This window comes from Protopterus annectens, chromosome 4.part0 (genome assembly GCF_019279795.1).
Source record: "Protopterus annectens isolate FY-2018-M chromosome 4.part0, PAN1.0, whole genome shotgun sequence".
In the NCBI taxonomy this organism is placed as follows: domain Eukaryota; kingdom Metazoa; phylum Chordata; order Ceratodontiformes; family Protopteridae; genus Protopterus; species Protopterus annectens.
In genome coordinates, this window is record NC_056733.1 from 77,247,055 (window position 1) to 77,265,689 (window position 18,635).

Genomic DNA, 18,635 nt, shown 5'->3' on the forward strand with positions numbered 1-18,635 from the left:
CAGACTTAGTCTCATTCTCATATGTATTGTACTACTGAATGACATGCTACCTTTTTCAGCCTTGTACCACTAAAAATGTCTAAGTTCAAACAAGAAAACTACAATGTTAAGTTTAAGTATGTATGTATTCCAAGTATGCATATAATCCTATACTGGTATCTATATGTGACTGTGTAAAACTGCTACTGTTTAACTGTTATGTAACTATCCACATGTGGAGTTTTTCTCCCCAGGCCTCCGCTGAAAATAGCCCTGTGTCCAGTCGGATTATCCCGGTTAACAAATGTAAAATAAATAAATAAAAATATTAACTATCATTTGTATCTAAATTGTATAATGCATTTTGGAGCTTTTCTCCCCGGGCCTCCACTGAAAATGGGTCAATTTGGCCCAGTAGACTTCCACGGTAATCAAATTGCAAATAAATAAATAAAAGATTTTTAAAACATTAAGAAATACTTTTCATTTTTGGTAGGCTAGCAGTCCAGCACCATGAGCTGCCCATGAACCTTGGTTACAGGAATAAGGGCTCGCAAGGAGTGCAAAGATCTCAGTCCTCTTTGAAGCTTGGCCAGGCTGATATATCTAATAGCGGGGGGGGGGGTAAGTGGTAGTAAGAGTTATTGTGATGCAACAGAGTGTAGGGTATTGCAGTAACTTCCCATCACCCTTTGTTGTGAAGCATAAGCAACGTGATGTAACCATGCAAGGAATAAGTAATTCAGAAAGTGACTGTGTATTTTTACTTGCTGTACTCATACAATGGATACTTGCATAATCAGTTCCTTTACAAAGAATCCAGATCACATCATGATGTTGTAACATTCAGCTATATGATTTTACAGCTTTCATTTTCTGTAAGATATAAATGATTTCAGTGGTATTATTTTGTATTTCATTGGCTTCTTGCAGTAATCCTGATTGTTTGCATTGTGAAATATCAGTAAATGCCAGCTTCACTTTTGTTCATTTTTTTTAGTATTCATTTATCATCTTCTTCTGCATTCATGGTTCCTTTCTAGAAGATGCACATTTTTTAACACCCTTATGTCTTTAAATACCACAACACAGAGGTCTGCAATCCTTTGTCTTTTCTCTGGTCACAGATGTCTGACTGCTTTATGTAATTGATAAATTGCTCCTGATTTCTGATTTTTCTCTTTTCCCCTACAGGTTGCAGAGGATGAAGTCAGTGATAACAGTGCAGAATGTGTGGTTTGCCTGTCTGATATAAGGGATACCCTCATACTACCTTGCCGTCACCTCTGCTTGTGTAATGCCTGTGCAGACACTTTGCGATACCAAGCTAATAACTGCCCCATCTGCAGATTGCGTAAGATAACTCAAACTACTTTTGCTTTACTTGCTAGTGTGGCCATGGTGCACGTGAAATTTGACCAGTTAGGTGTGTAATTGAATTATTGTTTGTGCCTTCAACATTTGTCACCATAATACATTGGAAAATATTTCAAAATAGTGCTGGTCCCATGACACAGAGGACTGGAGCTTTGCTATGATGCAGACAGTTCAGGCTCACTTAATGACTGAGGCATTGGAACACCCAACTTACCATAGAGAGGAATGAGTGTGTGGTGCCTGCATAACTTTCCTGGGATTGGGGGGGGGGGGGTTGATATACATCTTCTGGATACATCTCTTCTACTAAAGTAACCACAGGAGCAATGGTTCAAAATTGAATCCATTTTATGCCTATTTATGGGGATTGAGTGGCCAAAGGTTCTAGTATGGTCAGATTACTGGCAGGTATGTGTTGGGGGCTGTCAAAAATATTTATAAATAAAGCAAGCCAAAGTGTAGCACACTAATACTGTAGTAGTCCCTCTGAACAGGCAGCCAAGGTGTGAGGTTTGTTTTGGTTTACATTTCTGTACTGCATCCTTGAGGAATCCGTAATGACTTGGTTAGTGGTTGTACACGGGGCAAGCTTTGTGTATGTGTTTACCTTTGTATACAAAAATACCGTGCAACACAAAACAAGTTGGTTGCTGCACAGGACCCCGACATCTTCTTTTACTGAGCTTTTGAGCATTATGTTATTGTCATGGAATGCCTTTGTATACTTCAGTATGATTTTCAGAATATTCCAAGAGCCCTTTGCTAGGTGAGCTGAATATACAGGCAGCTGTGTTCAATATGGGTAAACATGGTCTGATATAGCATGTGTGGTTGGTGTGAATTGACTGTAGTTCGCACTTGTAAGGGATCCTGACAAAGTATACTGGAATAATGAGAAATATTGCCACTTACTGTATGCCCTTTAACTTAGCTGATGTGGTCTGTAAATGTGATCTCCAAAATAGTCTCTGGAATGGTAGGATTGGTAACCTGTGCCTGAAACATGGTGAGCCTGGGGAGAGTGGATTTTTTTTCAAACTTTCAATGTCCTTCCATGACAGCAGAGGTCTTACTTAGACAACTGCAAACTGTCTTTGGTACTTAACTGTCAAAAAGAATGGACAAAATTGGAATAATTATATAAATTTGTGGACATAGCATTGCATTTAGAATAACTAATAACATTAACATTATTTAGAAGGTGACTTTTTAATACTAGGGTCATTGCTCAATGTATCCATTAGCAGTAGGCATATATAACCTTTAGTTTGCAAGGTATCTATATAACCAATAATAGCTTTGTTAGGAAAAAAAAAAAAAAAAATACTCTTTGTGGGGATTAAGAGTGTAACGATATTTAATACATTTGTAATTTGTGCCAGAAAGAGAAGAATGCAAAATGGCACTTTAGAACTTGCCACTTCCCTTATTTGCTGCTAGAGGGAAAGGAGTGCTATTACTCCGATAAAAGCAGAGGTAGCCAGTCGTGGTAGTGTAGGAGTGACCCAAGATCAATTAGCAGCTGGTATGTTTGATAGTGTTGGCAGGGGAGGATGGACAGAACAGTGATAACTCCCATAATCCCTTGGAGGAGAGGGCAGCACTACAATGAAGTTTAAGTACCCAAGGTGGAGAGCTTTTGGCTCATCAAACCACCTCTTAGTGGTAGCCTTTGTTAACAAATGTACAGGAGCATGCATTCATGAGAGGGTAGACGTAATATGCCCCTGTGGTGGCTGTGGCAGCTTGTCGCCCCCGACGCACACAACCAAAGAGGTGAAGTTAGAACTGTACAGTTACAAAAATATCCTCAGTTGCTGTAATGTCAGGGAATACCCAAGAAACCCACATAGCTGCTTCTGTTGCAACTTCCCCAGACAATCTGCATTTTATGCTGTACCTGGGGTATAGTCCTCCATATGGGGAAAGTATGGTTCGAGTCCGATTTATGGATAACTTGGTGGTTGGTAAGCACAGGGGCAAAACTGACCTAAAAAAAGGTAAATGTATCTATGTAAACCACATTGTGGTGGAGAGGAATATAAAAAATAATTTCTTGATATTGCCTAAAACTTGGGAAAATGTGTGGCAGATGAAGAACATAATTTTACATTTTCTTAAGTGTTGGTCTTGGATATTCATCAGCACCATTAGACAATTTCTTAGCATTTGAGCACTGAAGGGTGTTAAATCAAAAGCTTTATTTACATATACAGTTTTCTGTGTAAGTGAATGCATTCTATTTGGACACTGTCTTTTGCAGCACCTTCCTGATAACACCTTTATTATTTTTTTTTCCCCCAACACTACAGAGCAGAATACAAAATTCTGTGAATGTAACTGATTTTTTTTCATGGGTTCCATACCCCACTTGATTTCAAACTTCCTCTGCAGCTGTTCTGTGAGACCCAGCCCAGGCAAGAGTCCAGCAGTATGTTAGTTCCCCTCATGGGCAAGACTAGCACCTTTGCCCAGGTAGGGTCTAGGCCTTTTTAATACTAGCATGTTTCCCTGCTTTGCCTATGATTTCCAGTAACTGTTTGCACCATAGTGTGCATGCATACCTCCACACCTGCTGCATTTCTGTTTTGCAGTACTATATACCACATTAGTAAGTGTCACAGTCCTCCCCATAGACTGAGCGTGGCCCCTCCCTTTGAGGTAGGTGACCTCACATGTGCTGCTCAGACCCCTCCTACCTAGTGCTCACTGCTGCTAATTGAACCCAGGTCAACTGAGCAGAAGTCAGAACTTCATCAGTCTGTCATGAAGCTAACAAGAGTAAAGGATGCTCTAACGTTGGGCATTAAAATTACTTTCTTTATTAAACAAAGCAGGAATCCCACCCAGATTGTGTTATCTTAAGGAACTGCCATCATGTTTTGTGGAACTGTGACTCTGCCATAACAGCATGTAGGTTATTCCAATAATTAATTTTTGATACTTATTGCAAATTCATTATCTACACCATTCAGTGCTCTGTTTTTCAGGCAGTATTCTTCCAGCAAGAACCAGTACTCAAAAGTTTGCCTTTAACTGACTTCATCTACAAGATCAAGTTGTTTTTATTGAAAGTTTTTTTGGCACAGTACCCAGGTCTACTACAGTTCTTAGGGTTCAGTCCTCGATATTATGATTTTATCATACCACACTTTTTTCTCTTAAAAATTTTAACAATTTTGTGTTGTATTTATTGACTTCCTGGTGTCTGGTAAATTAATCCTTGTAGACCATTTATTGGTTTGACCCTGACAAAGATGGAATAAAATTTGAAAGTATGTTAGATAGATGACTTGTGTATATTTTGAAGTTGAAATCCGTTCAATACAAATGCTCTTTTTATGTCTCCTGTGTAAATAGGAATATGGAATTACCAGATTTCAGATCAGCAGTCTTGTCATTAGCAGTTTGAAAATTCAAGTTGCCAGTGACTAATCTGTATAATCTGCAGGATAAATTAGGTTGCAGACAGCATCTACAGTACTTAAAGAAAATGATTAGTTAATGAAAAGTCATCTGCAGCTTCATAATGATATTTTCCGGTGCTTCTCAAGTGAATTCCTACAGTTCTGAGGTCCCTAGCACCTGGTAAGTCATGTCATATGGCATGCCTAAAGCTAAGAAGTCCCAGTCATTTGACACAAGATTAGTATAGCTGCTGTAGGTAATAGGACCCGTTAGAGCCATGTCTAAGTTCTGGGTGAGAGTTTGCCTTGTAGCAAGTCGAGAAATTCAAGTCTAAACAAAGCTCACGTCCACTTCTTTACCTGGCAGCCTTTTAGCCCTCTCAGTTGAGGCATAGCTTTGCTTTTGAGAGGTGTCAATAGGTAAACCTACTGATTTTATTGACCCTGGATTTCCAGTGAAAAAGATGGTAGTCGCTAGAAATTAGATTTGCAGACTGAGTCTGTACATGTACAAGTGCATATATGTAACTGTAGTCCAAGTGGCTGTAATAATTTCTACCTGTCTGGGACTTCTGATTCACAGTGACCCTGAGAGTTAAATGTACGAGGCTGCTGTAAACTGGAAACCTAATGGTAGGATAAAAGTTTTTCTCCCACTTGCTCTTACCTCTGCATTGTTGATGGGGTGAGGTTTTAAGAATTCATTAAAAGTCCGAGACAAAAATATTGAAAACCACCTGTACTCTGCATGCATTCAGTACAGGAAACTGTTACCTAACATTGTCAGTTTATTTAGCATTTTGATTTGAAATTGTTAACATCACCATTTCTCACATGGCCTTAAGCAACTGATCCCTTCAGCAGCTATGCTGTAGCAGCTGTGATATGAGCAAGTGAATCTTAAGCTGTTTAGTCATTTCTCTTAACTTTCCTCCTTAACTTTCATCTTTTCCTTCTAAACAAAGGGAGATACTGCCAGCCCAGCTATCTGAAGTTTTGTAAATAATTGTATGTTATTTGTGAATATTAAAGTGATTTATGTAGAAGTGTAAAAAAGGGAGATACTGCCAGCTCAGCTGTCTGGAATTTTGTAAATCGTGTCATTTGTGAATATCAACTTGATTCATATGAGAACTGTAGGTTGTATGTCAAAGTGCTGGTACTGAAGTGTGTGTTGAAAGGCTTTGTAAAGTACTGAGCCTAAAGATGCATCCACAGTGTACCCTATTGGAAAAGAACAGAAATGTATATACACTATTGCAACTCTGTAAATGTATATATTTTAACAGTGGGAACTGGAACATAGAAGGTTAACTTGCAAAATTTCAGAAAAATTGTTGAAATTAAATTATTTTATAACTGTGACATAAAAGATGGTTTCAATGCAGCAAGGAAACAGGGTGTCTAAAACTAGGGAGCCTTCTGCATTGCCTTGTAAGTGTTTTATTGTTTTATGTCTTCCAGCAGCTGCAAAGATCTGAGGGCTATGTATTTTTCACAAGTAGGTGCTAAAGGCTGGCAGTTTCTAGCAATGGGGATTTAGCTTGGGAATTATTCAGATGACATGAATTGATGTCATCCTGCAAGCTAACCCAGCAGTAATATTTGAGATATTAATTTGAGGAATCTCTGAGGGAGACGGAGTATTCTGTATTCTGACTTGAACCCAACAACATCAAATAGAAGATCCATTCACCACACTTGCATAGCTTTGGAAGTAAGTTAGCTAGGGTGCAGTCATTTCTCTTAGATTCAGACAGGAATATAGCTTATATGTTTTCTTTATTTATTTGAGATTGTCTTGCAATGTTTTAAATATTTCCTGTGATTTTGAACTCTGATGTAACTGTGATTATTTACTGAGTATTTTCTTGTTATTTTATTATTTATTATTAAATGTATTTAAACGTTTCATTGTGGCTGATATTTGTGAGACATTTTTAAGTTCTGAGAGTACTTGCATATGGTGACACTGTGGGCCACTCCTAATAGCCTTGCTCTTGGTCAAACTGCCGTATGTGTTAATAGTAACATTACACAGTAAGATTGGGCATCCTTTGTAAAGTGCCTTAAAGTAGCTGATGAAGAGTTGGCTGGTGGCAGTGATAACTACCTTATAATCTGGGCAAAAGGGGTATAGCTAGTAAACTTGTGCCAACCTTTCCCAGGTGTGTGTGTGTGTGTTTGTGTATAAATCAAATTTCATTGTGTGTGTCAGCTACTTGGGCAGGGACATGAAGCACTGGTTGGGCAGAGTGGTTGCTGGAGGTCTTGGCTTGGCCACTCAGCTGAGATCTCAACCCTATTGCTGTGCCAGTGGGGAGTCTTATTGGGAATCTGGAGAAAGAGGTAGAAACCATCCCCAGACTGACTGTGGTTTATGTATGCTCTTGAGGGAAATTGCGCTTTACTGTGTGTGTACTTGTCATCCTTCCCATGTGTACGTCCCTCACTGTTGCCAGTGGTGAGGATTTGGGCTACTTGATTACTGGGCCAGTGGTGGGGCGTCATCATGCATGTGATATTTCGAGCTTCCCCCACCCCGTAGCTCCAGCCCCACTTAAAATTGGCTCTGGTCAGCTGCACATTCCACTATGAAATGCCCAATACAAAATGTCAAATCTCAGTTTACTGACATGAACTGAACAGATATTTGTCAGTTGTGGTACTCTTACAATAGGACAAGGTTATTTTTGTGAAAGGACAAGCCCCCATGAGCTACCTAACACCCTCAGTTTAGGAGAAACCCAATTGGTGAAAATGGACCCTTTAAATTCCCTCATCACGGACATGTCAGTATATCACAGTTGTTATACTTTATTTTGTGCATTTCAGTAGAGCAGGTCTCAAATTTCCCATGACTCAGTTTGGCGCACTTGTGAGTTTAATGGTGTGACTATATTTAAATGTAGTAACAATGCTCAATGCTATGCTTTATAAATGCCCTGTTTTTAGAGCTTTAAACTTAGGATTTCTTCTATAATAGAGTTACCCAGTTATCAGAATTAAAATAATATGTAAATCACCCATTGAGTGTACTGTTTGTGGCTTTTGTCCTTCAGGTGAAGGATATTTAAGTAGATTCAAGACTGTGTAGTGCTCCTTGTATATCTTTACTTATTTATTTAAATAAATAGGAATTTAAGCTGACTTATCCTTGCTGTCTTTTGTTGTAGCATTCCGAGCCTTATTACAGATAAGGGCTATGAGGAAGAAACCCGGACCTCTTTCTCCTACAAGCTTCAACCCTATTGTTGCATCACAGAGCTCAGATTCTGATGAACACTCGGTATGAAATAATGTTCACTTCCTAACACTGATGCCAATATGCGTTTGCAGTGCGTGCTGCATTGATGTGCAGTTTGATAGAATACACGCTAGCATTTAACTAATGAAGATATTACTGTCTGACATTTATTTCCACATTCCTGTATTTGATTTATTTTAATTTTGAAATTAATTGCAGATGACATGTTTATTTTAATCTTCCTTATGATGCAATGATGTTACTGGCTAATGTTTGCATCAGCAGTGCTTTTAGAATGAGAGGTATAGGTCACTGATGTGTCATCATGTTGTTATTACTAGCAGTTTGCTGTTCCATGCAGTAGTGTAGGTTACATACATATCTCTTGTTTGCTCTTAAAGATCGTGTGCACCAAACAAAAAAAAAAAATTTACTTGGACAAAGATCTGCTGCTATGCCCTGATAGAATTGCCAACCCCCAGTGGACCTACAAAAAGCACTTCACTTTTTTGTGAACCACTCGAATGCCACTGTTGACCTACATATGTACATCATCACTCCTAAAGTGTGATGTCGCAAGTTCATGGGTGCAGGCACTTTTACATCCAACAGAGAAATGTTTAAAAAAAAAAGTGAAAGACCAGACACATGTAGAGTTCTAATATTTAATGGAAATAACTATTTTCATTAAATATATTGTCACTGTGTGTGTTCAATGTTTGATTTTGATTTTACTTTATGCTGGTAGAAACTTCTCTGTACCCATTACCCCTAACAAAAGTATATGTATTATATGTATTACGTAAAGGGGAAATGGATGTATCACAACTTTACATTTTCATTAGCTTAGTAAAGTTCAGAGTAAATATTACGTAAGTGAAGGCATGCAGACTTCTGAATCGAGCAAGTATTATTGCGATACACCCATCAGTGGTGTATAGCAGGAAGGAGACTGCCTTGGCTGTGGAGTCACTGTCCTTTTGCTATCCTGTTTTTCACAAAATCATTATTTTATGTGAAGATTTGAGCATAAGTCACTAGTCACCAGCAATGTACTTTACAAAAGTGCGTTCTGTTTCGCCAGGTTGCACACTATCTTTTAGGAAGTTGTAGAAGCAGAGAGTTGCACTGTTTAGTGTGCATATCTGTAACATGACCTGTGCAAAAATTAAATGCAGGTACAGCTGTGTTGTGGAAGCATGCATGAAGAATAGCTTGATTTCATGTGCCACCCTTTGTTAAATGCCTCTGGAGAGCTGTATTTTGTATGAAAATTGTTTTGTAAATACTTCTGTAGCCACCAAGTTAGCCCGACTTCTGTGTTTATGTATTTTATTTGAATTAAGGACTGGTTGCATTTTAGCAAGGTGAGACTTGCTTGAAACCAGGTCCTAGTTTTCTGATGGTTTGATGAAACTCCAGATGCATTAAGGCATTACAGGGATCTTTCAGATTTCAGCAGCAGTTTAAGCAGTAATTGAGCATTTGTAGCATGTAAATCGTGCACAGTTACGATTCATTACCCTAGTTAATGGCCAAAAGCAAGAGAGCAGGAAATTATTATAATGGGGCATAAAAGTGATACAATTCTTGGTTTCTGCATACCATTGGCATAGTGACCAAAAGCAAAAATAGGAAATGACCCTGAACTTCAGAAGACAAACTCCACACCTCGCTGTTTACACCTGACAAAATTTAGTTGTGTTGATTGCTTTGTGATCACTTAGGGTTCATCCTAATTTTTATTCATTCATTGAGATGGTCTAAGTAAAAAGAGTACCAAGTGTAGCAAGTCAGATAAAGAGATGCTGTAAGAGATTAAGGAAGTGAACACTAAAAACAAGTCAGTGGGAGACTTGACTTGGTGTAGTAGAAAGAACATTAAATTTTAAACAGCATTAAATTTGCCATTTTAATGGGACAAAGAAAGGAGGTAGGCAGTAGAACTTTGTGTAACCTGGTGCTGCTGATTGGGTTTTGTGCTGAAAACCCTAGTAGTGTGGTGGAATTCAGTGTTACCACGTAGCATTTTAAGCATGGGTTATAACTATACTAAAGAATTTATCTCCTGCTCCAGAATGGGTATGTCCATTAAGCAGAGCTCTCTTGATGGGAGATGGTTAAGTAGAATCAACTAACATAGCTGCAGGTGGGCTGGCAATAGTCTTTTTAAAGTGGTATCTCATCACAACCATGAGTCTGTCCATGTGACGGACTGTGGTAAGTTTCTGTTATGTAGATAAACATTGTACTTGTTTAGAAGATTGGGCCTTAGAACTTGCTATCTTTTAAATTGTTTGCAGCAATGTCATTGCCATGTTTGCTTTCACAAAGTGTAGATAATATGGTCTTTATTGATTGCTTCTTGATTCATGTTGACTCCATGTTTGGGGCTTCATACCACAAATTTGTTTGTGTGGGTTTTTAAGATTACTTTTGATCACATAGGGTGTAGGTATGATTAGTTTGTCTTTATTGCAAAAAAGTGGTTGAAATGTTATTTTTATTTTGAGGTGACAAAACCTTTAAGGAAGAACAGTAGATTAATGAGAGAGTAGTATCTCGCATACAAACAGTAGGCATTTGTTGTTTTTGGTTTATAGGTTCATAGGTGTATACTAGGCTAATGACAACTAGGGTCCTTATAAGCTTACCTGTGCAACCCAAAATAAGCATAGCCATGTAGTTTTTGTTAGTTTTTGTTTTGGGTTTTGCTTCTTGTACATTTCTTATTTTTAAGCCTGTTTCAGGGTAGTATGTTTAATGGAAATGTGCTGAATTGTGATTACTGTGCTTATGGTTCACAGTTTCATAAGTGAAACAGCTATTTGTTAGAAGATACTGTTTCTGTATTGCTTCATGGCTAAGCCAGAAAAGATCTTAGAGCCTCATTTCAAACCAAAGAGAGCAGGTGTAAAATTAATTATGACTAAGCAATAGTGTTTTGTCCGTAGGAGTGCTTTCTAATTTATTGACTTCTTGCAAGTTATGATTCTGTTTAGCTCAAATTAAGAAGTAGCATTAGTACGATCTACATATTCAATAGTGTTGTATGTTATACATTTTAACTTGTATGGTTTACACAGATTGAATGAAAAGGACATAAGATGGTGTCATGTGAAACTTAGGGGGGTTGTAACCATTGTGGAAGGTGAAACAAATTAGTGGTGTTGCCTTTTGATTCCTGTTCAGAGAGAGTGAGATGGAGAACCACTCAGCAGTCATCACTGCATCAATGTGCTTTGGATAGATAGTTTGGCTCGTGTGTGACTGCCCATGTCAGATATTTTGAGAACTCTTGGGGAACTTGGAGTACTTAACATGGTTGGTGTCTTCTCTGATCACTCCATTTTTGAAATATTTAATGTTGTTGATTGCATTTAAAGTTTCTCATTTGAAACTCCGTTGATGATACTGGTGTGTGGAAGTGTCCTGCTTACTGTGATGGACGAGGAGATGGAGAGGAAGGAGGAAGAGCTGCTATATTTCTCACTCGCTCGCTCATGAGTTGCATCTGACTCCTAGAGTGACCTTCAGACAGCCACCTCTACTCATGTAGTTTTCATGGGAAAAGGGGAAAATCAAAGTAGGTTGACGGGTCTTTCTTCAGTGTGAGACATGTATGCATTCACACCCATGGGCAATTTAAAGTCCTTAATACACCTTGCACAATGTCTTTTGAATATGGGAGGAAACTGGAGCACCTGGAGAAAACCCATGTAAACAAAGGGAAGACATGCAGACTATGCACAGAAGGTATCCCAGCAGAGAACTGGAAAACCTCCTGCTGTGAGACAGCAGTTTCTCCTCTTGTGCCACTGTGCTGCCTACAGTTGTGTATAGATACAGATCATTTCCTTTATTTGACCATTAAAATACACAGTGGACATTCAAAGATATTGGGGTGCTGATAGGTATGACAAATAATTGACAAGTTATTTGATTTGTTAATTGGATGGGTGTACTGTTTCAAGGATACTTCAGCTATGGCCCAGGCCAAAAAGCAGTGTAGTTTTAAAGATGTACATTGGGCTTCATTTTCAGTATATGTGAAAAGCAATCCCTGAATATTTACAGACTGGTGGATAAGTTTAATTATCCGTTATTAAGCAGGCGGCATATAGATGACTTAGTCTACAATGTTTACATCCTGGTTATGCATCACCTTGATGTTCATGAGAAACGTAACTGATACTGATGAAATTGCATATTTAATTTTGTGGTGAAAATAGTCATTTCTCTGTCTGTTAGCTTTTTCTAGTTCTGTTTGCCACCAGATCACCTAGGGTGAATTAGCCATCAACATAGTTGGTAGTTTGTTTAATCTGCACTTGAAAGCTACTTTGCTGTACTTTTACTTTTAGGAAATTCCAGGATCGTTCATCTTTTGACAGAAAGTGTTTACCTGGTCTCTCTGTGGTTGGGAAGCATTCTAGGAAGCACAAAGTGTTGTCGTTTATTGCCTAGAGGGCATAGGAGTCCGGTATCAAGCTTTTCTCTCTACTATAAATCAGGCGAGTTTGCATGCAGCTGCCTATAGTGCAGCAGCGGTTAGTGGTGCCCTCTATAATAGCAAACTCCTAGACAGTAAAATTTCACAATAATATTAGGATTAGGACTGAAACCTGTTAAACAGAGTGGCATTGCACAGCATTATGCGTAGAGCAGCTAGCTTGAGCACCAAGTAGCGCTGCCATATCCTAACACTATACAGCATCTTGTCCTTAACCCCAGAAACTACCCTAAGAGACCCCTGTTAAAACAAAATCCTTAATCCTAAACAGCCCACCCTATTACTGGACTGGCTCAACATGGATATGCACTTTCCTAATGTCTCTGGCTAGCTTGGTATATTTGAACATCCTTTGTCAATGTAGCAATTGTCTCATGTTCTCAGACAACCAGTTAATCATTGAAGAAACAACACATTATGAGAGAGTTGTAAATACCCAACTTCCTTGGAGGCAAAAATCTTGTCAGGAATACTCACTCTACATTCTTCATACATACCGCTCACCACACACACACACACACACACACACACACACACAGAGTCTCTTGTACTGTAGTGTCTTCACAAATCTCAAAGACCTCTAAAGCCACATAACCGCAATACTGCTCTTCATCAGTCACTAAAAAGCACACTAAAAGAACCACCAAACATCTCCCATAAGCCTACACCCAGTGGTCTCCCAAGAGCAAAGCCCATAAGGCAAGCATATTCTTTACCTAATACGCTTGCCATTAGGGACTCCATTTTGAATACACAGATGTCCCACTCAGCAGGTTAGACAAGGAGCAGATAACAGTATCATACACACATTCAGATCACTGCACACCAGGTACCAGTATGATATCTGTCGTAGTACATGTGGGTGTAAATGACCTGAGACGCACCTCACTAGACTATATAAAAAGAGACCTAATGGAGCTCTTGGAATGTATGTCACAGACAGGTACAAGCTTTGCATTGAGTAGCATTCTACCTTTGCCAAGGATGATGCCACAGTATGAATATGAAATTATTGATTTTAATAATTGGCTTAGTTTCTGATGTCACCCCAAGGTAATCCGATATCTGTCAGCATGGGCGAACGTGGTCAGCAGACCACATTGTTTTACCAAGGAATGGGCTACACCTGTCCCCCCCAGGCTTTTGGATGTTGGTTAAAATTTTATCCACCCCTTCAGAGCCTTTTTTAGGCAATGCCAAAAAAGACAAATTTACCAACATAGTGAAAAAGTCTCCAAGAAACTTTAAGGTGTCACTACTCAATGCTAGGGGGCTAAACAAAAAGCTCCACACAATTCAAGCCCTCCTCACTGTGGAGAATGTAGACATCAGTGCCATGACCGAGACTTGGTTTAAAGCTTTAAAAAGTACTCCGGCAGTGCAAGGCTGTAGTGCCTTCCACACACTTAGACCAACAGCAACACAGTCTGGGGCCAAAGGCAGAGTTGTCTCGCTCTGTGTTAATGAGACATGCCTCCAGGTTGATTTAGCAGAATGATACCATGGAGCTCATCCATGTGCCAATTGCCATAGATAATGTCCCTCACCATTATCATAGCTTGCTTCAGGTAACCATCTGTGTCCATGGAGTTTCACAACTCTTACCTAAACCTGTTAGAGATGCTCACGATCCAACTAAACGCAGTATTCATTTGTGACTTTAACTACCCCTCAATAGTCTGGGAAAGTTACACTGCCTCAAACTCACAGGCACGATGATTCCTGGACTTTATTAACACAAACACCCTAGAATATTGCACGCTTCAACCAGAGGGTCAAACATGCTGGATCAGTTACTCATCAACATAGGAGAGTGTTGCAACCTCCCTGCCCTTTTGTCATGTCCTCACTAGTGAGGTCAGATCACAAAGCTGACTTTGAAGTAAAATCTGTCTGGAAAACCCAGTTAAACCAGTAACAGAAACTATAGTAAGGCAAACTACAGTCTGTTAAATTACAGTTTGTCAAAATTCAGGGCTCCCTGTAACCCAGAGACCCACAGCTTACCTATACAGAATTATTCAGAGTCCATATGCAAATATATGAATGGCTGCAATGAAGATGCCATACCTACCAGAAGTAAATGCAAAACAAACACTAAAAACAAACCCTACTGGTGGAATCCTCACCTACACACAGGGTATGTAGTAAAAGAAAAACAAAAACTCGTGGCCAAAATTGAGAAGAGCAACTCCCTTAAAGAAAAGTCCTCTCTTATACAACAAAACAAGAAACTAGGAAGTCGATGTCCAACAAGGCCAACTACGAGGTCAGGATAGCCTTGCAGGCTAAGGACAGTCACAAGGCCATGTTTAACTGTATCCAGAACCTTTAACGTAACTTGCAGCATTGTGCTGAACTGGTGGCAAATGCTGCGACCTTCACAGATCAGGGTGACATAGCAATCTACTTGGTGATAAATTCAGGTTAAACTTCACCCTCCTCCCAACTCCTTTGGGTGAAATCCCTTCCATCATAATTCCTTCATCTATTAAAATGGACCAGGTGCTGGCAGCACTTACTAAAGCCAAGAACACTGCCTCTATGGTCCCGACAACATGCATGGTTGCCTCCTGAACAGTCTAAAACATGACCCATCAGGATAACTTGAAGCTCTCTTTAACTAAGTCTCGAACAGGCTACATTCCAAGTGAATAGAGGATCGTGACAGTCATTCTCCTCTGCAAGGATGGGCCACCAACTGACCCAGGGAACTGGAGACCCATCAGTCTAATTGGGGTCTAAACCATAGGTTCATAGTTTAGTACTAAGCTAACTGCCCTTGTGAGCCATTTTAAGCCTAGCCAATTATCCCTTGAGAGACTCAAACGCTGCACCTTGTGCTCGTAAGAAAAACACCTTAGCCATTAAGCCACCCTCCTGACCCCCTAATGAGCCTAGTATGCAAAGTAGTAGGCTCATACTAATGAGCCTAGTATACAAAGCCATGGGCTGAATTATCGTGGAAATAAGTACATTGGCAACCTGCAGACACTGGACCCATTCCAGTTTGGCTTTAAGGGAACGTTATGCCTAATTAACCTGGTAAACCTCCTTGAGAGGGTCACCAAGGCAATGGATGAGGGTAAAACAGTGCATACTGCATACCTTTATCTGGCCAAGGCATTCAGTACAGTACCCCACTCAGCCATTGTTGATGAGCTCTGTGAGCTAGGCATAAATCACTACATAACTCACTGGATTGCCGGCTGGCTGACAGGACCTAAGAAGTCAGGATCGGTAAGGCCACCAGCAGAGTACCTCAGAATCTTGCAAAAGGGTTTAACACAGACAAATGATTGGTGCCAAAGCCATGGCCTAAACCCCAATGCCAAAAAATGCATTGTAATGTCATTTGGGAAGCTGTCAACCCAAGTTAATTACTTCATCAGTAAAATGCCACTAAGAGTTGACCCAGTAGTAAGGGATCTGGAAATGTATGTAAATAGCAGTCTGGCCTTTGACCAACACGTAGTGAAGATAGTTAAAATTATTTTGGGTCGCCCAACTTGTAGGTAAGGGTATGTCATCTGGGTCGAAGGAAGTTACAGTAACACTCTACTCAGCCCTTATCTGACCTATCATTAAGTACAGTGCCCTCTTTGGCATGTATCTAACCAGCCACTCAACAGCTATACCACCCACAAAGGTTTCTCACTGGGAAAATTTAGGGCATGAATACCCTGTCCAGCACTGATCACCTAAAAGCTCTGTGTCTGTATGCAGTCTCCTACAAGTTGCAAAGACGGGATCTTTTCCTGTCTTACAGGGCTTCCTCGAACCTAGCTGCAGATCTGTTGCGCATGCACAAAACAAATGGCACCAGAAACATTAGGTCCAGAGATTTTAACTTAACAATATATGAATATAGTTTTAGAAGATTAGATTCTAGTTCGACTAGATGGTCTGTTTTATCTGTAATAGAAGATATGGAGTATAAGTGACTTAATAGCACCATTTAATTGTAAGGTGCACAATAACAGAAGTTATGGATGCAGGGAGAAGATTCTTAGGTTCTCAGGAAGCATACAGCCAAAGAGACCATTGAGAAGCTGTGCCAAATATTGCTGAGCACCCATCCAGTCATCCAAACTGTTTTTTAAAGGATGCCAGAGAATGGGAAGCCTATCCCAAAAATGGATTTATATTGGCCGTATGTACCTGTCACTCTAGTTTGTATTGTTAATGTAGTTGAATAGGTTTGTAAACCTCTAGAGTGAGTGCTTGACACACATTCTGTTTACATAAAGTTCAGTGAATGCTAGTTTTTTTATATAGGTTATAGATCACCACTATTGAGTCACTACAACACAGATTAAAGGGTAGAGTTTAGTGTTTGTCAGAGCAGCTGTAGACACTAAAACCTGAGATACTTTTGTGAGGGAGCCTTGAGGTCTGTCAGGTTGGTTTAGGTGGTTAACAAGATACATGTCTAAGAATGCATTATATTCTATTTAATGGATCTAATAAAGCAAGAATAAATTGGGACTATAACGTTTGTGGATCTTGAAGAGTGTATAAGGGGTATGTTTAGTAAAGTAGCGAAGCTTTCTAGCCAGAAGAAAGACATGGCTGTCAAAGGGAAGGGTGTCGGTGTAGGTGTCCATGTCTTTGGTGAACAAGTCAGATTTAAGTGGAATGGGTATCCCTGTGGTGTGCTTAAATATACCAGAGGAAACTATGCTGCAGTTCTTAGTGCTGAGGTAAGCAAGTGAATGATGACAGCAGTTATTTCTTTTAGTTCTAGCTGGAGAACTGAGCATTAGAGCAGGATTTTATAACCACCTGTAGTTTGCACTTGTCCATAAACCTGGTTTATCATAGTCCCTGGATATCAGCTTTATCAGAAAAGTACATACAAGAGATGTCCGAGGACAGAACCTTGTGGGACACTGTTGGTAATGTTTTTATGTCTAGAGCAAATATCCCAGCCTTAAAATGATGGGTTCCATCAGCTATCCCAGTGAACTATGTATGGGTTAATGTTAAACTGTGAGAGTTTGTCAGTAATTCCAGCATGCTTGTCAAGGTCCAGGTAGGCAGTGTGGATTGTGTACCCTTTATCCATCGCCTCAGGAACCTTTTTGAAGAATCCAGCTAGGGGTAAACAAGTGTGATCTGTTTTTTACAAAGTCAGATGGGTATGTATTTAGAGCTGCAAGATCATGTACGTTGTAGTTTAGCTATAATACATTCCTTAACCTTCCAGATAATACTAGTGGGACAAATAGGCTTGTCAGTAGAGAATCTTAGAAATGCATCTGGGAGAGAATTGAGTTGAGTTGATGGAAGAGGTTTTGCTAAGTGGGACTTGGCACTGGGAAGAGAAAGGATAGAGTGTTAATGAATATTGAAGGGCTGTTTTTGCTAAATGAAATAGCTTGTTAGGAATAAACAGGACTTTTTCCAGCTCATTTAGATGATTGTGTGTGAATTTGATTTGAACTAGTTCATTAGGTGGTGGTGTGTGAATTTGGTTTGAGCAAAGGATAATTAACGGGTAAAATTACTACAGATTACAGATTAACATCTGAGAAAGGAAAGTGTGTTGTGATATTGAAGTACTAGTAAGTGATAAAATCGGAGTATGAAGCAACATAGTACATGTATGATTATTTTGTGTAAAGATTAGTTCTAGTTAAATGTTCAAAAATTGTATCCTGTTTAAGGTATAGTTAGATGTGGATTCTGTCACAATTGTGTGGAAAGGTCTAGGTCAGCTGGATGCTAATAAAGCTGATTTATGTTTAAAAATACCTTTGACAGATCAACACGGCTGCAGTTAACGTATCTTGTGTCCCTTCTCCTAACAGTGCAGCTGGCAATGTTGGATTGAGAGTCTCTGCACAATTTTTGCAAATGCCTAGTGCTAAGAGAAAGAATCACCAGCTTGTACCTACATTTTTCTTTGACCTTAGCGAAGATACCATAGGAGGGGAGATTAGTTTGAAGTTCATCTTTGGGTACAGTCATCATACATCCCACATGGAAAAGAACCTCTTAGTGGTTTGAGAGACAGAGAGAGAAATTTTGGATGAGGTGCTTTCATGGGGTGTGGGGAGAACAACATTCCAGAATATGTTGGGACAGTGAGTGAAATGGTTTCCTCATT

The 18,635-nt window shown here is 39.5% G+C and overlaps 1 protein-coding gene across 2 annotated transcripts in view; it reads left to right on the plus strand.

The window, feature by feature from the left end:
• The window catches only part of RNF157 (ring finger protein 157), a 1,565,029-nt gene that overhangs the window by 1,268,696 nt on the left and 277,698 nt on the right, over positions 1–18,635 (plus strand). For both annotated transcript variants that reach the window (XM_044068100.1, XR_006364438.1), the window contains exons 10-11: positions 1,174–1,333; positions 7,940–8,052. In XM_044068100.1, the coding sequence (XP_043924035.1) occupies positions 1,174–1,333; positions 7,940–8,052 (273 nt within the window). The remainder of the gene's footprint in view (positions 1–1,173; positions 1,334–7,939; positions 8,053–18,635) is intronic.